This window comes from Nicotiana attenuata, chromosome 10, assembly GCF_001879085.1.
Source record: "Nicotiana attenuata strain UT chromosome 10, NIATTr2, whole genome shotgun sequence".
Classification (NCBI taxonomy): Eukaryota; Viridiplantae; Streptophyta; class Magnoliopsida; order Solanales; family Solanaceae; genus Nicotiana; species Nicotiana attenuata.
Window position 1 is genome coordinate 10,261,572 of NC_031998.1, and position 17,506 is coordinate 10,279,077.

Below are 17,506 nucleotides of genomic sequence, written 5' to 3' on the forward strand. Positions count from 1 at the left end.
TAAAACTAAAATTCTAAGCATTTTCGAACTACACAAACCTGCATTCTCATCTACCACAATGGCATCAACTTCAAAATCTCTAAATCTGCCATAGTTATCCCAATTCCCATTCAATTTTAGCATTATTGGGATTTTTGACATGATTTCGTGTAGTTGAGAGAAAAAAGATGAAGAACAGATATAGGTTCGACAATTTGAGTACTGAGGACGATGAAGAACAATTTTGAATTCTACAATTTGTATTGCGTTGTTGAAGCTTCTGAAGCTCTGCGTTGTTTTCGAATTGTAGTGCAAGAAAGAATTACGCAGCAATCAGATCTCTTTCCGTTTCAAATTTCGAATTTAATGTGGAAAGAATCAAACGCAGATTTTGTGCCTTTTTTTCGCGCGTTTTAAATGGCAGAATCTGCCTAATTATCGATTGGTATATAAATTGTAGTTAAAGTGTGGACTGGGTGGGTAATTAACAAATTATGCACATTTTTTGTAATAAAGTTTCATATATGGTATAGGAAGGAAAAAATCCCATAAAACAAGATACAAGATGTTATAACAAATTATATAGTACTGATAAACCAGTTGAACCATAGGAAAGGCTAGAATCTAAAACTAAAGATTAAATCTATCTCTACATTTAAAATGGAAAAGACTCAACTTTTTAAAGGAACTCAGAGTTGCAAACTGATTTTCATTGTTTAACATAACTTTAACAATTCAATGAAAAGTTACCATCAGCCATAGTACTTCAAAAACGAAAATTTATTTATTTTTATTTTAAATTAACATAGTTTATTTCATAATACAACAATAATTGTAGCATATAATATTTGTTCTTCCATGCTAAATATCAGTTGTTACTAATAGTGGGTTATCTAATATTTGATCTTTAGTTAAAAAGAAAATTATCATGCATATGCTAGATGCCATGTTAGAGTTCAAGAAAATTATCAAAAATTACATTCTAAATACTACATTAAAAGAAAGGAATTTTTATTGTGCATTTGCAAATTAAATAAAAGAGAATTATATTCCATAATTCTAAGGTACATTGGATGGTTTAATTCCACTATTATAACCATGCATTACAACTTGTAAATATACTTAAGCAGAAAAGAATAAAATTATAACAGAAAGCACCAAATTAAACTGAAAGTTTAAAATACCATAAAAATAAAAAAGAATAATATGAGCCGTGCACCGTTTCAACTATTCAATATTGTTTATATGATTTTGTGTAACATTAAAAATTTTAATATCTTATGATTACTCTCTAATTTTTTGCTTTTTAAATTTTCAAAATTTGATCCTAATGGCCCACCCAACCGATTAAACTAAAAATAACCAGTATATATATATAAATCATGTATAATCTATTTATACCAGCTAAAAAAAGTAAATTGTGAATTCAATCCACTTTTTATATAAGGATTTAGAAAAAACCTCAATATGCAATATAGTGTATTAGTGTTTGGGCCCATGCTAAGCATGGGCCATCCTTTACTAGTTTCAAAATGTTTGACAATTAACGGCACTGTTTTTTCTACGAGTTTTAATGTAAAAATAGCACGGTCTAGCCATTTTTGGGATTGGTCATTCAAAAATAGCCAGCGTTTACCAAGTCAATGAAAAATAGCCACTATTTTGCTGTAACAGAGACCGGTCCAGCATAATATACTGGAGATTCGAGCACTTGTGTGTGAACTTCCAGCATATTATACTGGACCGATATACTTTGCTGGAACTCCGGTATATTATGCTGGAGTTCTAGTGTACTTATGTTGGAACTCCATCATATTATGCTGGAGTTCCAGCATACTTATCCTGGAACTCTAGTATAATATGCTGGAGTTCAAGTATACTTATGCTGGAACTCCAGCATAATATACCGACGTATTTTTCGGGTTTTGAACAGTGTTTTCGCTCAGCTTTATCTTTACATTAAAAGTGGCTAAATTTTGATTACTTTTGAAACTGGGTTATTTTTGAACTACCTTGTAAATCTGGCTATTTTTGAATTTCTCCCAGTTTTAATAGTTCAATTTCGTTAGATTGTATTTTTTTCAGAGTGTAGTATCTTCTATTTGGAAAGCCAAAAGTGCTTATTTTTAATTTTAAAAAAAATATCTAAGCTTTCATCGAGTTGTAATGTTTGGTTAAGCTTTTGGGAAAGAGATGGAGTAAGTACTTTTTAAAAGTAGTAGAAGTTATATTTTAGAGGCTGAAAAAAGTATTTTTCTCCAAAAGCATGTTTGGAACCTAGGTCAAGTACAAAATTATTGCTCTAACATTGGCAAAATTGTGTTTCAATGAATTACGAGGTATTTGGTCAAAGCTTTTGGAAGGAAAAAAAGTAATTTTGAGTAGAAGTAAAAGTAATTTTTGAGAAGTAGAATAAAGTAGCTTCTTCCTAAAAATACTTTTTTGAAAAGTACTTTAAAATAATTAGAAGCACTTTTTAAAAGTTTGGCCAAATACTAATTAATTTATATATACCTTTGCAAGTGGATTCAATCTTGAGGTTAGAGACTTCCTGCTGATAACGTTTTAAGAAATGTAGCTCAAAGCAACAATATAAAACAAGAAGATAAGTAGAATAAGAGAAGAAGAGATAACTTTCTTATTTCATCAAGTGTTCAAGTATGTTCCATCTCACATTTCATGCCTCTATTTATACTATTACATATGAAGGTTACAAAATGATTGTCTTAAACATGACATTAACAATTGAGATCATGGAGGAAGATCATGGGGAGGGGTTATGGAGGTGTAGGAGTTACAATCATAATGATGATGAGTAGTGGGAGGTTATTTACATCATGGGTGAAAGTAGTGGAAGTAGATATCCACATTTACTAAAGATTTTATAACAGAAAAGTATTTTTCAAATTAATTAGCCAAGCACAAACTCTATCTCACCGAAGTACTTTAAAAGTATTTTTAAAAAAGTACTTATAAAAATAAACTGGTTTTTAGCTTGTTTGACCAAGCTTCTAAAATCAGCTTACTTTGAGAAGTGCTTTTCTCAAAAGTACTTTTTAAAAAAGTGTTTTTGGTGAGAAACATTTTATGTTTGGCTAATTAATTTGAAAAATACTTTTGAGCAGTACTTAGTGTTTGACCAAGCTTTTGAAAATTGCTTCTAAGTGTCTTAAAAGTGTTTCTCAGAAAAGTACTTTTGGAGAAAATCTATTTTTTTCTGCTTCTCAAAAACTACTTCTGGTTCTCCTCAAAAGTACTTTTTTTCTTTAAAAGTTTGGCCAAACCCCTCAATTTTAGGCCAAAAACACTTTTGGCCCAAATAAAGCTTGGCCAAACAGGCTATTTAGAAGCTTGGCCAAACAGGCTGCCAAACAAGCTATTAGCCAAACACAAGTTGCTATCTTCAAAAATATTTGTTGACGGATACTTTTGACAAAAAGATACTTTTCAAAATAAATAGATTGTAGAAATTTCTATTATATAGAAAAGGAAAGATGGTCAACCTAGGGCATATATGTAACATTTCGAAAAAAATTATTGTATTGCTTGCATTTCTTAAATGCAAATTGTGTCCTCCTTAATATACGTGGACCCCACATTTTTTTGACCACAACACTCCTTTAAAAGTTTAAATGAACTGTTGATTAGACTACTTTTGCAGAGTTACTTCATGCGGATACTCATTTCGAATGTTTTTTCTCATTTGATAAAATTATTAATTTTTGTTTTAGTCAGCTAAAAGTTTTCACAGAAAAAGTAAATTTAATTTTTAAATAATAAAGCAACAAAAAGAAATATAAATAAATATTTACAAGATTTTCATATTTACCCATACTATTTTGACACAATTTAAAAAATAAAATTAAAAGGTTTTCATGTATTCACATATTCGAAGGCGATTTCAAACCTAAAAGTTTTATATTCAAAAGTAATTTTAAAAACTATAGTTTCTTAAACCTTAAAAGTTAATTTAAGTGATGATATTTGTTCATCTATTCTAGGGGGTTATCTCTTATGTACTTAATTGATGTGAAAATTTAATTTATATGATTTGAACTCCATTCTTCCATGATAAGTTTTCAACAATCTATAAATTGTCTTAAAATATTTTATATTATTTCATTATAAAAATTAACATATGATAAATCTATAGAAAAAATAAAAACATTTCTCTTATATCCTTAATTAAAAAAAAAACTCCCTATAATTTATATAGACTTCTATCAGATATTTATTATCTTATCAACAGTAGCATCATTTTAAACGAGTTATAATAAAATATAATTTGAACTACTATATTGAATTACTATAATTTATATCATGTTAATATTTGTTTAGTGCAGTTGGTTCTCTTTGTTTGAAGTAGTAAATTGCTTCTTTAGGGATGTAAGTCTCCTTGGAAGTTCTCTTTGTTGACTGTACTAAGAAATTCTCTTGATTTTGTTGTATACAAGACATAAAGTAAAATCATAAGTTTTTTTTTTTCAATTTTTCTCGTATTGTAAAGAATGATGTTGTTCGTTTTAACTTTTATAAGGTAGTTGATTGTTCCCACTATTGAAACACTTGCAAGACCAAATGGATGTATTCAAAATTAGTTTACAAATAGATCGGTAAGTTTTTTATTGTAGAAAAATTGTTAATATAAATTACACTTGTACCTTTAATGTATTATCTTGTTAAAAATTTAAATATAGTGGGGAAATAATACCATTCAATCAATTTTACAATTTGATGTTTATATTTGACATTGATGTTAAAATGAGTATTATAGCACATAGTCTTTTTATGTTAATAACTGGAGCAACTTAAGCAGGTTATAATTTATAGTTTAATTTTTTGTAAATTATTAAAATAAATTAATTATAAATTGTGATCCCCAATATCATTCTCTATCAGTTATTAAATGGATATAACAATGATAGATTTATTTATCAAAATATTAATTGAGCACCGACAAACAACAATTTTAAGATTACAATGTTGGGCCCGTATACAGGCCTTCCCTCATCTAGTTTGATTAAATGAGCTAATATAATAGAGTAGTTTTTTCAACTATAACTACTATATTGTTAAATCAACTTCTTAAATAATATCGCAAAAATCGGATAGCGAGAGAGTAACATATTATTTGTATAACAAGTTTAAGTTTTATCCATTATAATTGTAATGTATTTACAGAAATTACTTAAAGATAAAACCAGAAATTTATTATGATAAATATTTATTAAAAATATGATATATTTTTTAAATCAACCCACTTTTGTCAATGCATTTTTCTTTTTCATCGACATAAAATTAATTAATATAATATAAAAAAATGTTTATTAAACCCACCATGAGTAGTATATAGAGTTGATTATAGATTCTTGTTTTTGGTATAGAATTAAATTCTTTTAGAATTAGGATAGTAATAAATAGGTGCCAATGGAATGGACCAATTGGGCCAAAACTCGTATAAAATAACTGGACCGATTCGACTTCCACTCAAAATCCTCACCCTCCCCACGTGCTAACTTCGAAGCTTTCTGTATCAGAGTCTCAACAATGGCGGCTTCGTTACAATTCACTGCAACACCACTCAACCAACTCCAATTTCATTCAAAAACGCTGCCCAAACACGCCGCTAAATGGAGTACTATTCGCTGTTCCGCGGCGCCACCCACCAAAAGCTACAACATCACTCTTCTCCCCGGCGATGGGATTGGACCTGAAGTTATTTCTGTTGCCAAAAATGCCCTCCAACTCGTCGCTTCCCTTGAAGGTATGTAAATTAAAGATTCGAATGTGTTTGACTTACTTTTACTGCATTTATAAACAAATTTGCTGATAGTAATTGTAATGTAGTGTTGCTAATATATGCTTATAATTGTGTAAGTAATTTTATTTACAAAATATTTACACAATCAGGTCATTTATGAGGTAATTACTGGCAAGGACGGACTAGCTCTTTGGTTACGGGTTTGGTAGCTTTGGTCCAAATGCCATATTTGTCTTACTGTATATGTGCAAATTATTACTCCCTCCGTCCCAACATATTTGATGGTGTTTTGGAGTTTAAAGGAATAAAAGGAAGAATTTTGGAACTTGTGGTATAAAATGAGCCATAGATAATTACTAAATATAGAAAAAAAAAGAGTATCACATAAATTAGACTGTGAAAGTAATTTAGAACCCACAACTCTAAACACATTAACTTCAAGTCCTGGCTCCCCCTTTTACTGGTATATCTCAGGATAATCACTCTTCATTAGATAATTCTGAAATGAGTAATTATAATTCTGGAATTAATTCCTCTCCTCTTCAATTAACTATGAATGTTCTTTATTGAATTAGGAATGTGTTTTCTGGGATAATGTTGGGTGAAGAGGGGTGGTGGGGGTGCTTCTCTGTTGTAATTTTGAAGCATTGCTTGGATTTTCGCGAATTCTTTGGGCAACTGGGTTCAATGCAAGATTGATTTTTTTTTTGAGTTCGGTTTTATTTTCGATCTCCATGATTTCTCGCATTTTGTTTCTCCATGCTGTGTTTTGGACTGGTATGTTCTTGGTTATGTATTTTTCCAGCTATTTGAGTGGATAACTTTGACTTATTTGTGCTAAATTCTTATTTGATTTTCTAGTGAACTAAATTTTTTAGTTTTGTTTTATCTTGTTGACCTGGAAATTTTAAGAACATGGTTAGGAAATCGAAATGATGTAAAGTTGCTCCAATTTCTAAGTTTAACTAGTATAAACATTGTAACTTAATGTCCAAGGTCTTATACATCATTCAGTAGAAAATAGAAATAATTTCTAGTACTTTATTTTTATTTTGTATAATATTGTCATGAGACTAGTTTAAATGGAGTAATATGGTCGATGAGGATTCATATAGTGGACTCCAGCTTGCTTGGGACTGAGGCATAGTTGAGACGTTGATGATAATGTCCAAGTTCATACTAATTAGCACGCAAGCTGGCCTAGGCACCAATTGTGTAGGAATAAAAGTTCATATTGGAAATTAGATTGGTTGCCCGCTCCAATTTTCTTGGGACAGAAGGAGTAATTTATATGTGGTGATTTTCACGCTTCATTTGAATGTTTTATTTTTTTGGGGTTAAGGCTTTAACTCTTGTAAACGTAACAGGATTTAATATTGGGTTCGAAGAGATGCATGTGGGAGGGGCTGCCTTGGATGCTGTAGGAGTGCCATTGCCTGATGAGACTCTCAATTCTGCAAAGAAATCTGATGCTATTCTTCTTGGAGCAATTGGAGGGTAACTACACGATAGGGTCTTTCTGAATATTTTCTTATATTTCATAGGTTCTTTTTTCTTCCGAAATCTCATATTTGTAGTTTCTTTTGTTGGTTTTTTCTTGCATCTAAATTCAAAGATATAAATGGGACAATAATGAAAGACATTTGAGGCCTGAGATGGCATTGCTTCACCTTCGTGGAGCCTTGAAGGTGTTTGCTAACTTGAGGCCAGCCACTGTTTTACCACAGGTATTTTTTGCTTTCAGTTGCTTAAGACTGTCATATCATTATTACCTATCAAAAAATTTGAGAGTATTTCTCAACTGCTATCAATTTTTGCTTTCAGTTGCTTAAGACTCTTTATGATTAGCCTAAAGAGGAAGATCGTCCAAGTGAATTTTGGATTGGATTCTTTTGATACACCTATTTGGATTTTAATAAAAAAGGTTTCTGCATCAATTACTCAGAGATACCGAAACATGAAATCAAAAACTGAATAGAAAGGTTCACATAGAGAGCACATACATCTCCCTGTACTTTTGGACACGAACAGCCTCCTGGAACACTACCTCCTACAAATCCATGCCCTATGTTCTCTTAGATCCTCCAGCAGAAATTAACTGCTGGTACTTCTTGAGCAAGCTAACATGATTGGCAAAACAAGACTACTCCTAGTACCACTACCTTTGTTTATTCCACCTACCTCTGTTTCAACACCATACAGTTGATCAGAAAGTAAGTAATTTTGGAGGATTTGTCTGAGTAGAGAGTTCTAGTGGTAATGAGCATGAGCAGTCTAGTGAGTGTGGAAGTATGTTAGTGATTTTTGTTGTTGGAGGCGCAGAGGCACATGACAAGGTGTGTAATGTATCATGTGAAAGGGAGTAAGTGCCGGGAAAGAGGCAGAAGCCCCGGTTATTCTTAAAGGGGAGTTAGTCCGACAAATGCTAAGAAAATAGATTAAAATATAAAAATCTATAGAAAATGTTTTTAAAATGTCATAAAATTCTATAGAAAAATATGTACAAAAATTAATTTTCTATATGAGTATAATAACGTTTGTAGATTGTAAGTTACCTAAGTGCTAATTATAGAATTAGTTATGGTAAAATACATAAAAGAAGATTTAAGACCAAAATTTTTGACGTGTATTGGGCGGACGATTCAAGGCATGGAGTATTTTACTAGGCGTGCTTGGAGCATATCAAGTGAAGAACACAAGGGTAAAGTGCATGTGAATGCCCCACTTATCCTAGCATACCTCATGAGACTTTAGACCTCAATGATTGCCCCAGGGCGTTTGGAGGCTTTTAGAGGCTGTCTCGCCTCAAGGTGAATCTCGGGCGAGTTTGGACATTCCCTTTTAAACATTAGCTGCGAGTCGGGTACAATAAACCTAAGATTATTCTTTGAAGCTAGTAAGTGGTGCATGAATGTGGTGAAAAGGCAATGGCTCCATGGCCCATGCTAGTGAGAGCTAAAGGGTTTGGAGGATAGTAGAGCTGTCCGGACCGGTTGTCATTGAGTGGTACAGAGAAAGAGAAATTTGATAGAGTGATCTTGTTTCTTTTTGCATTTTGGGGGAGAGGACGTTCTTAAATACCTAGCATGGGACTGATAAAACAAGAACCAAATGGGTGTTTTCCCTTATATGTTGTCTATTGTCCTCAGTGCATTTTTCTTTAATTGTAGGATCAGTGCATGTTTCTTTAATTGTAGGATTTGGTCCAGATTTAGACTGCCTCCACCTCTGTCTTCTTTTTACTCCTATTTTTAACTTTTGTTACAAGAATCAATTATGTTCCTTACTCAAAAACAAAAAAAAGGGGGGAAAGAAAAATAAGAAAGATCATAATAAGCAGAGATGTAGTGTATTCCCATTTTAAAGTTGGCAAATTTGTTAATGTAGTGGATATATCCTTCATATTATGATAACCAGAGAAGTGGTAATGCATAAATATGGCCACGGAGGGTGAGTCAGGGCCTAAGATCAGGCCGAAAGGCATAGTCGATGGACAACAGGTGAATATTCCTGTACTGCCCCTTGTGTGATTGCCCGAAGGCATCCAAAAGTCTTGTCCTGTCTGTCTCTCTTTCTCTCTGCCAAGAATCCTCCGTATTCCATCTTTGCCTCAAGACTTTTTGCTTTTGTTCGCTTTTTTTATAATTGTGAGGATCAAATGTTTTACTTGAAACCATTATGAGTTACATGTGGCAAAATATGCTAGAAGTGGATTGTCTATTAACAAGTATTGGATACTTCTATGCTGCTTATTCATGAGGTTAACTATTTTTATCTTTTACTAATATTTATCTTTTCCAGTTTGGCCTGCATGTGCTCTTGAAGACATGAGCGTTTTTGGTTACTTTTTTTCTTGCTTGCAAGACATCTGACCTCTACAGTTGTGTAAATTTAGTCTCTCTTCTACAAGGTCATCATTCACTATTATTTATTGCCAAACAGGAAATATACTCTTGATGAACTTGTCTTTGAAATCATTGTATGTGTAAATCACACATGAGTTTACATGGAATTCCTTCATATTCATATTCCTCACTTAATGCAGTTAGTAGATGCTTCAACTTTGAAGAAAGAAGTTGCTGAAGGTGTAGACCTAATGGTTGTTAGGGAACTTACAGGAGGTTAGTATGGAATTGGTCGCAGCCATTTATATTCAAATCAAATTCCGCCATCTTTAAGTTGTTTCTTGACTTTTCTTTCTATGGATGGCTCTCTCCTTGATCACAGCTTGCTGTTTTTTCTTCATGTTAATAGGTATTTATTTTGGTGAACCTAGAGGTATCAGCACTAATGAAAATGGCCAGGAAATAGGTTTCAACACTGAAGTGTATGCAGCATATGAGGTATTTTGCTTAAAAAATGCCTCCTGCTGTGCTTGCTAAAGCATCATTGTGTATGCAAAATTTCAAGTTATTAGTTTTGCTTATCTAACTTAACTTCTTCCATTGTCGTACAATCACTGTTAAAGTTTTACAAAGAAACTAAATCCAGTAAGGTCATTCTGTCACTAAAAGTAGGATAGATATCAGACTTATTGAGATCAAAATTTTTACCTGAACTTTGTCCCTGAATTTTACATTACTAGTATTCGGCTTAATTTCTTTTCAGATCGAAAGAATTGCACGTATTGCATTTGAAACTGCAAGGAAACGTCGAGGAAAACTCTGTAGCGTGGATAAAGCAAATGTTTTGGAGGTAAAGGCTAACTCTTTCTCTCCACGGTCCTCAACCCTTCTTTTCTTCCCCTATATATCTGCATTCAACATTATGCTCATAGGACACTTTCCTCTCTTTTTTTATGTGTGCGTTGAGTCTTTACTTGGATGCTATCGATTATGCTTTACTCCATTAATTCTGATTAGAACGTTTAGCAAATCTATCTTAGCCAAAGTAACCCATTGTGATTTCAAGAGTTACACCGCAATCTGATTCTCTGATGGTCCTGGTCTTTTTAAATGATTTTAGAGGGAGCATACAATTGACACATGTCTGCAAAGTAGGATATGCTCAAATTTGAAGTTTCTGTATTAAACATTAAAAAAGAAATAGTGTGCAAGCAAGTGATAGAGTTCATGATTTTGAGATATTGGCCAGGCCTCTATGCTTTGGAGGAAGACAGTTACAGCACTTGCCTCAGAGTATCCTGATGTAGAGCTCTCTCACATGTATGTTGATAATGCAGCCATGCAACTTGTACGCAACCCGAAGCAGGTTTCCATTTATCTTTGGAATATATTTTTCAACTCTTGTTTCTCAAGTTTGGTCTTAGCACACTGATGACACACTAGTCCATGGAGTTGATCCTCTAAACAATCATAATGCAGTTTGATACAATTGTGACAAACAACATATTTGGTGATATCCTGTCCGATGAAGCATCGATGATTACAGGAAGTATCGGGATGCTTCCTTCTGCCAGTCTTGGTGAAACGGTATTGCCAGATGATCTCCTTTCTTTGGAAGTATTATTTTTGCCCCTTCTCACTACAAATTCTTTACTTTAATCTCCTTTTACTTTTGGGCACCTGTTGCCTCTAGGGACCTGGATTATTTGAACCTATACATGGTTCTGCTCCTGATATTGCTGGGCAGGTCGGTTACGGTCTTCCTTTTTTTTCTCTTTTTTTCTTCCTCCTTTTCCTGCTGTATAACTATTACAGTAGCAAACTTCTTGTGTTCTTCGAAATTGGGTATATATTTATGTTTACACACTAACTTTAACATGCAGGATAAAGCAAACCCCTTAGCTACAGTGCTCAGCGCTGCTATGCTTTTGAAATATGGCCTAGGTGAGGAGAAGGCTGCTCAGAGAATTGAAGCAGCTGTTTTAGACGCCTTAAATCGAGGATTTCGTACTGGTGACATTCACTCAGCAGGACATGTGAGTTTTATCTAGTATATTAGATAGCTAAATTTCCAACTACTCCTTGGGATTTTTGTGTGTGTGGTGGGGGGGGGGGGGGGGGGTAGGTCATTAAGATCTCAGTGCTTCTTGGTTGTGAATTTTCATCTGTCTGATCTTGCACTTAAAAGACATTTGGACATGCGGCAAACATAAAAGCAAAAAATAAGTTAATATTTCTCACCTTTATCATAGGTTGGACCAAATAACGTGAATGCTGAAATTTAGTTTTACTAACTAATTGTTTTCATATCTAACTTGCTGAATGAGCTGAAACACTTGTCTTCAGAAATTGGTGGGGTGCAAGGAAATGGGTGAAGAAGTGCTCAAGTCTATTAACAGCAAAACTCCTGCTGCTGTTTAAATTTATGAGGAGGCTTCGTCGAGCTTAGCAAATGATCATTTGGGCAGATGCATCTGTAGTCGATAGAAGTTGCCATTTCTGTAATTTGTTTGAAGAATTGAAAATTGCTGGAATGTTGCTGAGTGTTGTATCGTAGCATAAACGTATCCATTCTTGTCTCTGTTGTTTTGAGACAGTCTGTTGTAACATGGAAGGAAATGAAAATAAGATTTTTGACCTTTAAAACGCAGGAATGGAGGACTGGTAACCAGTATAAGCTGTTGTCGCTGCTACATTAAATGACTGTAAACTTACATGATACAGGTTACTATCCGGTAAAGTATGCAAATTTTGAGTATTAGTTGTAGCATACCACTTACTCCCTATGCTCCATCCATATGACATATGTGCATTAAAGTGTGGGATAATATGCATCCAAGCAGGCGTTTCGACATAAAAATTGTGTTTTTTTTTTTAAAAAAAAAGGAATTTTCGCAAACCTCTATAGTTTAGAGGGTACAACAACAACAACATCTAGTATACTCGGGAGAAATTCAAAAATAACCAGATTTACAAGTGATAATTGAAAAATTGTCACAGTTTCAAAAGTAATCGAATCTCAAGTATATTATACTAGTCCAGTATAATATACTGGTCCAACATAATATATTGGAAGTTCATACACAGGTGCTTCAATCTCCAGTATATTATGCAGGAACTTTTCGTGTGTTGGAGTTCTAGCAAAATATGCTGGAAGTTCATACACAGGTGCACCAATCTCCAACATATTATGCTGGAACTTTCCGTGTTGTAACAAAATAGTAGCTATTTTTGAGTGACTTTGCAAACGCTGTCTATTTTTCGATTACGAGTCCGAAAATTGGCTTTCGCTATTTTCACAGTATATTCTCACAAGTAGGGTCTGGGGGGGGGGGGGTGGATGTACGCAGCCTCTAAACCTCTATAGTTTAGAGGCTATTAACTATAATTTGCCTAATTACTATTCGTTGCTGCTGTTCAATTATTACTAATTTGTATCATTTCTATTTAAACACGCAACAAATACAACAATTAAGACGAAATACAGAAATACAGAAAAATAAGATGTTCTTGTTGAGATTCAAACTTAAGACTTCACTACCTAAGCAGGCGCGCCAACTAATATGAGAGCTTGTTGCTCTCCTATTTCAATTCAAAACAATTAATCACTTATTTCATGGATTTGCTATAAAGTTCAAATATAGCTACAAATGGCAAATTTGTTGAAAGTACAGCTACGAATGATAAATAGGGTGTAAATGTTTGATGCGTCACGTAATTTTCCCAAAAAAGTAGTATTTGGAGTATAGTCGAAAAATAATATTTGAAATTTGAAATTATGTTTGGACATGCATTTCACTTGAAAAATTGTTGCTGTTTTGTGAGCGGGGAAAAAAAGTTCATTGAAAAATTTGAAATTGGTTTTTAGAAAACTTTTTTTTTCCGAAAAATCTCCAAAAAAATTACAAAATTTTATGAATAAACACATTTTTGAAAAAGAAAATCGAAAAAAAGAATTTTTTTATGGACAAACGCCTAATTATGGGGGCTATTGGACAATTAAGTGGGAAGATGCCTGCCAAAACTGAGATTTAAATACCAATTGAGACTAAAAGAAAAACTTAAAGTAGTTTTTCTCCTGTCATAAATTGGGGTAACATATGATAGTTATTTTTTAATCTAAGAATAATTTTTTGTTTACGTACGTTTCAAGTATAACTAAATTTTAATAATTAAACATAGAATTAATATGGATCCTGCATAATGATATATTCTATTTAATTTTAAAAATTACTGATCAAAACCCAATTTTAAATTCGAAAAAGATACAACAACAACAACATACCCAGTATTATCCCACACCATGGGGTCTGGGGAGGGTAGTGTGTACGCAGACCTTACCCCTACCTTGTGAGGATAGGGAGGCTGTTTCCAATAGACCCTCGGCTCAAGAAAGCATAAGCACCACATTAATGAAAATATAGACAAGAAAGGACAGTACCAAAAACCCATATAAAAGCAGAATAAAAACAACAAGATAGTAAGGTGATCAACAAAGAAAGAAACCAACGGTTAGTCATAAAAACCTACTACCAACATAAAGTGAGACTGCGTGCCAATACTACTATTATGAACACCCTAGACTACCTACTCTACGACCCTAATCCTTGACCTCCATACCTTCCTATTAAGGGTCATGTCCTCGGTCAGCTGAAGCTGCGCGATGTCTTGCCTAATCACCTCTCCCAACCTCTTCTTTGGCCTACCTCTACCTCGCCGTAAGCCCTCCAATGTCAACCTCTCATACCTCCTCACCGGTGCGTCTGTGCTCCTCCTCCTCACATAACCAAACCACCTAAGCCATGCTTCCCGCATCTTGTCCTCAATAGGGGCCACACCCACCTAGTCGCGAATAACCTTATTTCTGATCCTATCTAACCTGGTGTGCCCCCATATCCATCTCAATATCCTCATCTCTGTTACCTTCATCTTCTAGACATGAGCGATCTTGACTCACTACTACAAATAAGACCTTTAGCGGCAATACAAAATGGCTTTAGCGGCAATAATAATAGCCGTTATATTTTTTACCGGCCATTAGTCTTTTGCCGCTGAAACTTGGGTCGGCAAAGCCTTTAGCGGCTATTCTCGCAAAAGCTAGTAAACGGTATATTTTATTGCCGCTAAAAGTTATTATCTTTAACGGCTAATTCAATCAAAAATGGCTAATTATACTTCTTTAGCGTCCATTATTATAGCCGCTACATCCAAAATAATTGCCGCTAAAAATCGCATCTATAAGGGCAATTGTTTGTGGCAATTATAATGGCTACTAAATCCAATCCAAACAACTAATTTATACTTCTTTAGCATCTATTTTTCATAGCCGCTAAATTAAAAATAATTGCCACTAAAAGTTCGCATCTTTAATGACAATTATTTTGTGGCAATTAAAATGGCCATAATATCCCTTCTGAAAACATCTTAGTTTGCCCTTTTAGCTTTCATTCTAATGGCTAATATGTTTAACATTGTCGCTAAAAGTCAATATCTTTAACGATAATTGTTTACATCAATTATAAATAGTTTAGCCATAATTAATAATAGTTACTATATTCGTACAAAATATGACTCAAATAATAAAATATATTAATATTAATTCAAAAAACAAAATGTATCTCATTAATCTTAACAAACAAAAGGAAGTACTAATCAAAAACATTAATATCACAGTATTTAAAACATAAAAATATATTGTTTAGACTAAATAGCTAATGTCATAATATAACTAATCCAGACGAATGATGGTCTTCAAATGATTTCCGCAACTTTTCATCATTTTGAAATCTTTCACCCGCTAAATTATCCAACATCAGACGGTATGACCTGAAATTATAAAATAATTGTGTCAAAAGATAAAGTATAATGTGAAAAAAAACATCTCGAACATTTCATCACTATTAGAGTAGTCAATTCCCTCACCTAACATCTATAAGCAAAAACAACTAAGCTAAAATATGAACATTCCAATCAAATTGATTAGAACCCAAACTTCAACAACTACCTACTGAAGCTTAGTAAAAACAGTTTGATCCTTCAATCCAGCAATCTTCTTAGCGGCAGATAGTCGAACCAACACTCAATTCAAACCAAAATTCAATCAAGAAGCAAAACTGAAAACAAGAATTAAGCAAATGCTTTGCAAAGTGCAACTAAACGACAACAGCATATGTAGATTGCCCCAGCCACAATAAGGAAGAGGAAAGCCTCATATCCAAATAACAACAGCAGCATCAAAATGACAGCAACATCTAAACAACAGCAACATCTAAAGATGACAACTTGCCAGATTGTGCTTAAAGACAATCCTATTCAAAAGTGTTATTTATTCCTTTGAGAAGTTTAACTTGTTCTTTCTCATGTTTAGTAAATTGTGCTTTAGCTGATTTACTGTTGTTCCTAACTGTGGTTCTACTAAGCTAAGGTACTAAGAAACAAGCCTGATTTTCGTCGCAAGCAGTGGCCAACTATAAGCAACAGTGCTAAAGATTTTGTAAAGAAATTACTGGTGAAGGATCCTCGCGCTAGACTTACTGCTGCCAAGGCCCTATGTAAGTGATAGCATTCTGATCTAGCACAACTTTTTAAGTGCTATTTAAGTTTTACTATGACAAAACATGATTCATCAGAGAAGCAGCTCAAGGTCCAAAGATTCATACACTAATTTTGTCAGTTTTGAGTAACCTACTTCTTCATCAGCAATGTTCGGTATTGGATGTCCATTATAGCTGTCAGTTTTGGCTAAATAGCTTCCATATTTGATTACTTATTGAACAACTTTCAGATATACTTATTTTCACAGGTTTTTTTTTATTCAATTAGATGTTACTGGTGTTCATCGCCTTAAATTGTTGATACAAAAAAACTACGTGTTTCAAACTGATATGCTCAAACATTTCAGCGCATCCATGGGTCCGCGAAGGAGGTGATGCATCTGAGATTCCACTGGACATTTCCGTCTTATCAAACATGCGACAATTTGTCAAGTATAGTCGAATAAAACAGTTTGCTTTACGGGTAAGGGTTGAAAAAGGATTTTCTAGTGAAGTTAAAATGAAAATTGTTCAAAGAAATAACCGGGAAAAACATAAGCCTTTTTCAAAACAACAAAAGCTCCTACATACAGTTCAGAATGAAAGAATCAAGGCAATTCATTCTGCTAAAAGTACACATACATGAATATAGCAGGAATATTGTTGACAGCAGGCTTAATCACTAGTTCTTTACTCAAAGAAAGGGTAAACGAATAGAAGAAATAAACAAAAGAATTATTGTTCATTCTATATTCATATGACTAAGAGAAGCAAGGGCTGGTTTTCTTACCTGACAGAACCAAATCTAAGAACACAGATTAATTCAGCAAATAGATGCTCCTTCCCCGACTTTCTGATGTTTGTCAGGACTCCATATCCGTTTAAGTTATTAACCAGTGAAGAAAGACATTCCTGACAATGTAATAGGAAGAAGAAAGATCTAAATATAAACAGACTTGAGCCTATGTTCTTTCTAAAATTCAAGTATATATTTAAAGTCATACCTTGTTAGTATTGTCATTTCTCAAAGAGAGTTCCTCTTCCAGCCAAGTAACACATAAAGGCTGACACAACGTCTGAATGACATCATTAAAAATGGCCAACAGGTTACCACTGCTAAAGGTAACAACATTTGCAGAAATATTATCAACCTGTTAAGGTTCAAACCTGTAATTAAAGACTGGAAAGGAAAAAAAAGTAACAAAAATAAACTGTATAACCAACAGTTCTGCTCTTCCGTCTTCCACTTACTGTCGATGTGAAACATTAAAAAGCTAACGCCCCAGTACCAGACAAATTTTGTCATGGACCCCAAATATCTGACTCAAAAATATTGAGTTATTGCTATGTAATACCTAATGTGGCTTCAAGCTGGAATATGTTACCAA

At 33.5% G+C, this 17,506-nt stretch overlaps 1 protein-coding gene across 2 annotated transcripts; it reads left to right on the plus strand.

The window, feature by feature from the left end:
• LOC109232991 (3-isopropylmalate dehydrogenase 2, chloroplastic-like) lies at positions 5,424–12,355 on the plus strand. 2 transcript variants are annotated; one of them, XM_019398703.1, is made up of 11 exons: positions 5,424–5,743; positions 7,108–7,237; positions 7,356–7,467; positions 9,786–9,861; positions 9,995–10,083; positions 10,349–10,435; positions 10,835–10,933; positions 11,065–11,172; positions 11,279–11,332; positions 11,469–11,621; positions 11,932–12,355. In XM_019398703.1, the coding sequence occupies exons 1-11, from the start codon at positions 5,527–5,529 to the stop codon at positions 12,004–12,006; spliced, it is 1,200 nt and encodes a 399-aa protein (XP_019254248.1). In that variant the 5' UTR covers positions 5,424–5,526; the 3' UTR covers positions 12,007–12,355. The 2 variants fall into 2 exon arrangements, with proteins under 2 accessions (XP_019254248.1, XP_019254247.1); XM_019398702.1 differs by having other exon boundaries at positions 5,425–5,743; positions 10,835–10,951.

Coding starts and splice junctions, on each gene's coding strand:
- LOC109232991 (XM_019398702.1), top strand. CDS start 5,527: ATGGCGGCTTCGTTACAATTCACTGCAACACCACTCAACCAACTCCAA. Junction 7,468..9,785: donor CAGCCACTGTTTTACCACAG/GTATTTTTTGCT, acceptor CACTTAATGCAG/TTAGTAGATGCTTCAACTTT. Junction 11,333..11,468: donor CTCCTGATATTGCTGGGCAG/GTCGGTTACGGT, acceptor TTTAACATGCAG/GATAAAGCAAACCCCTTAGC.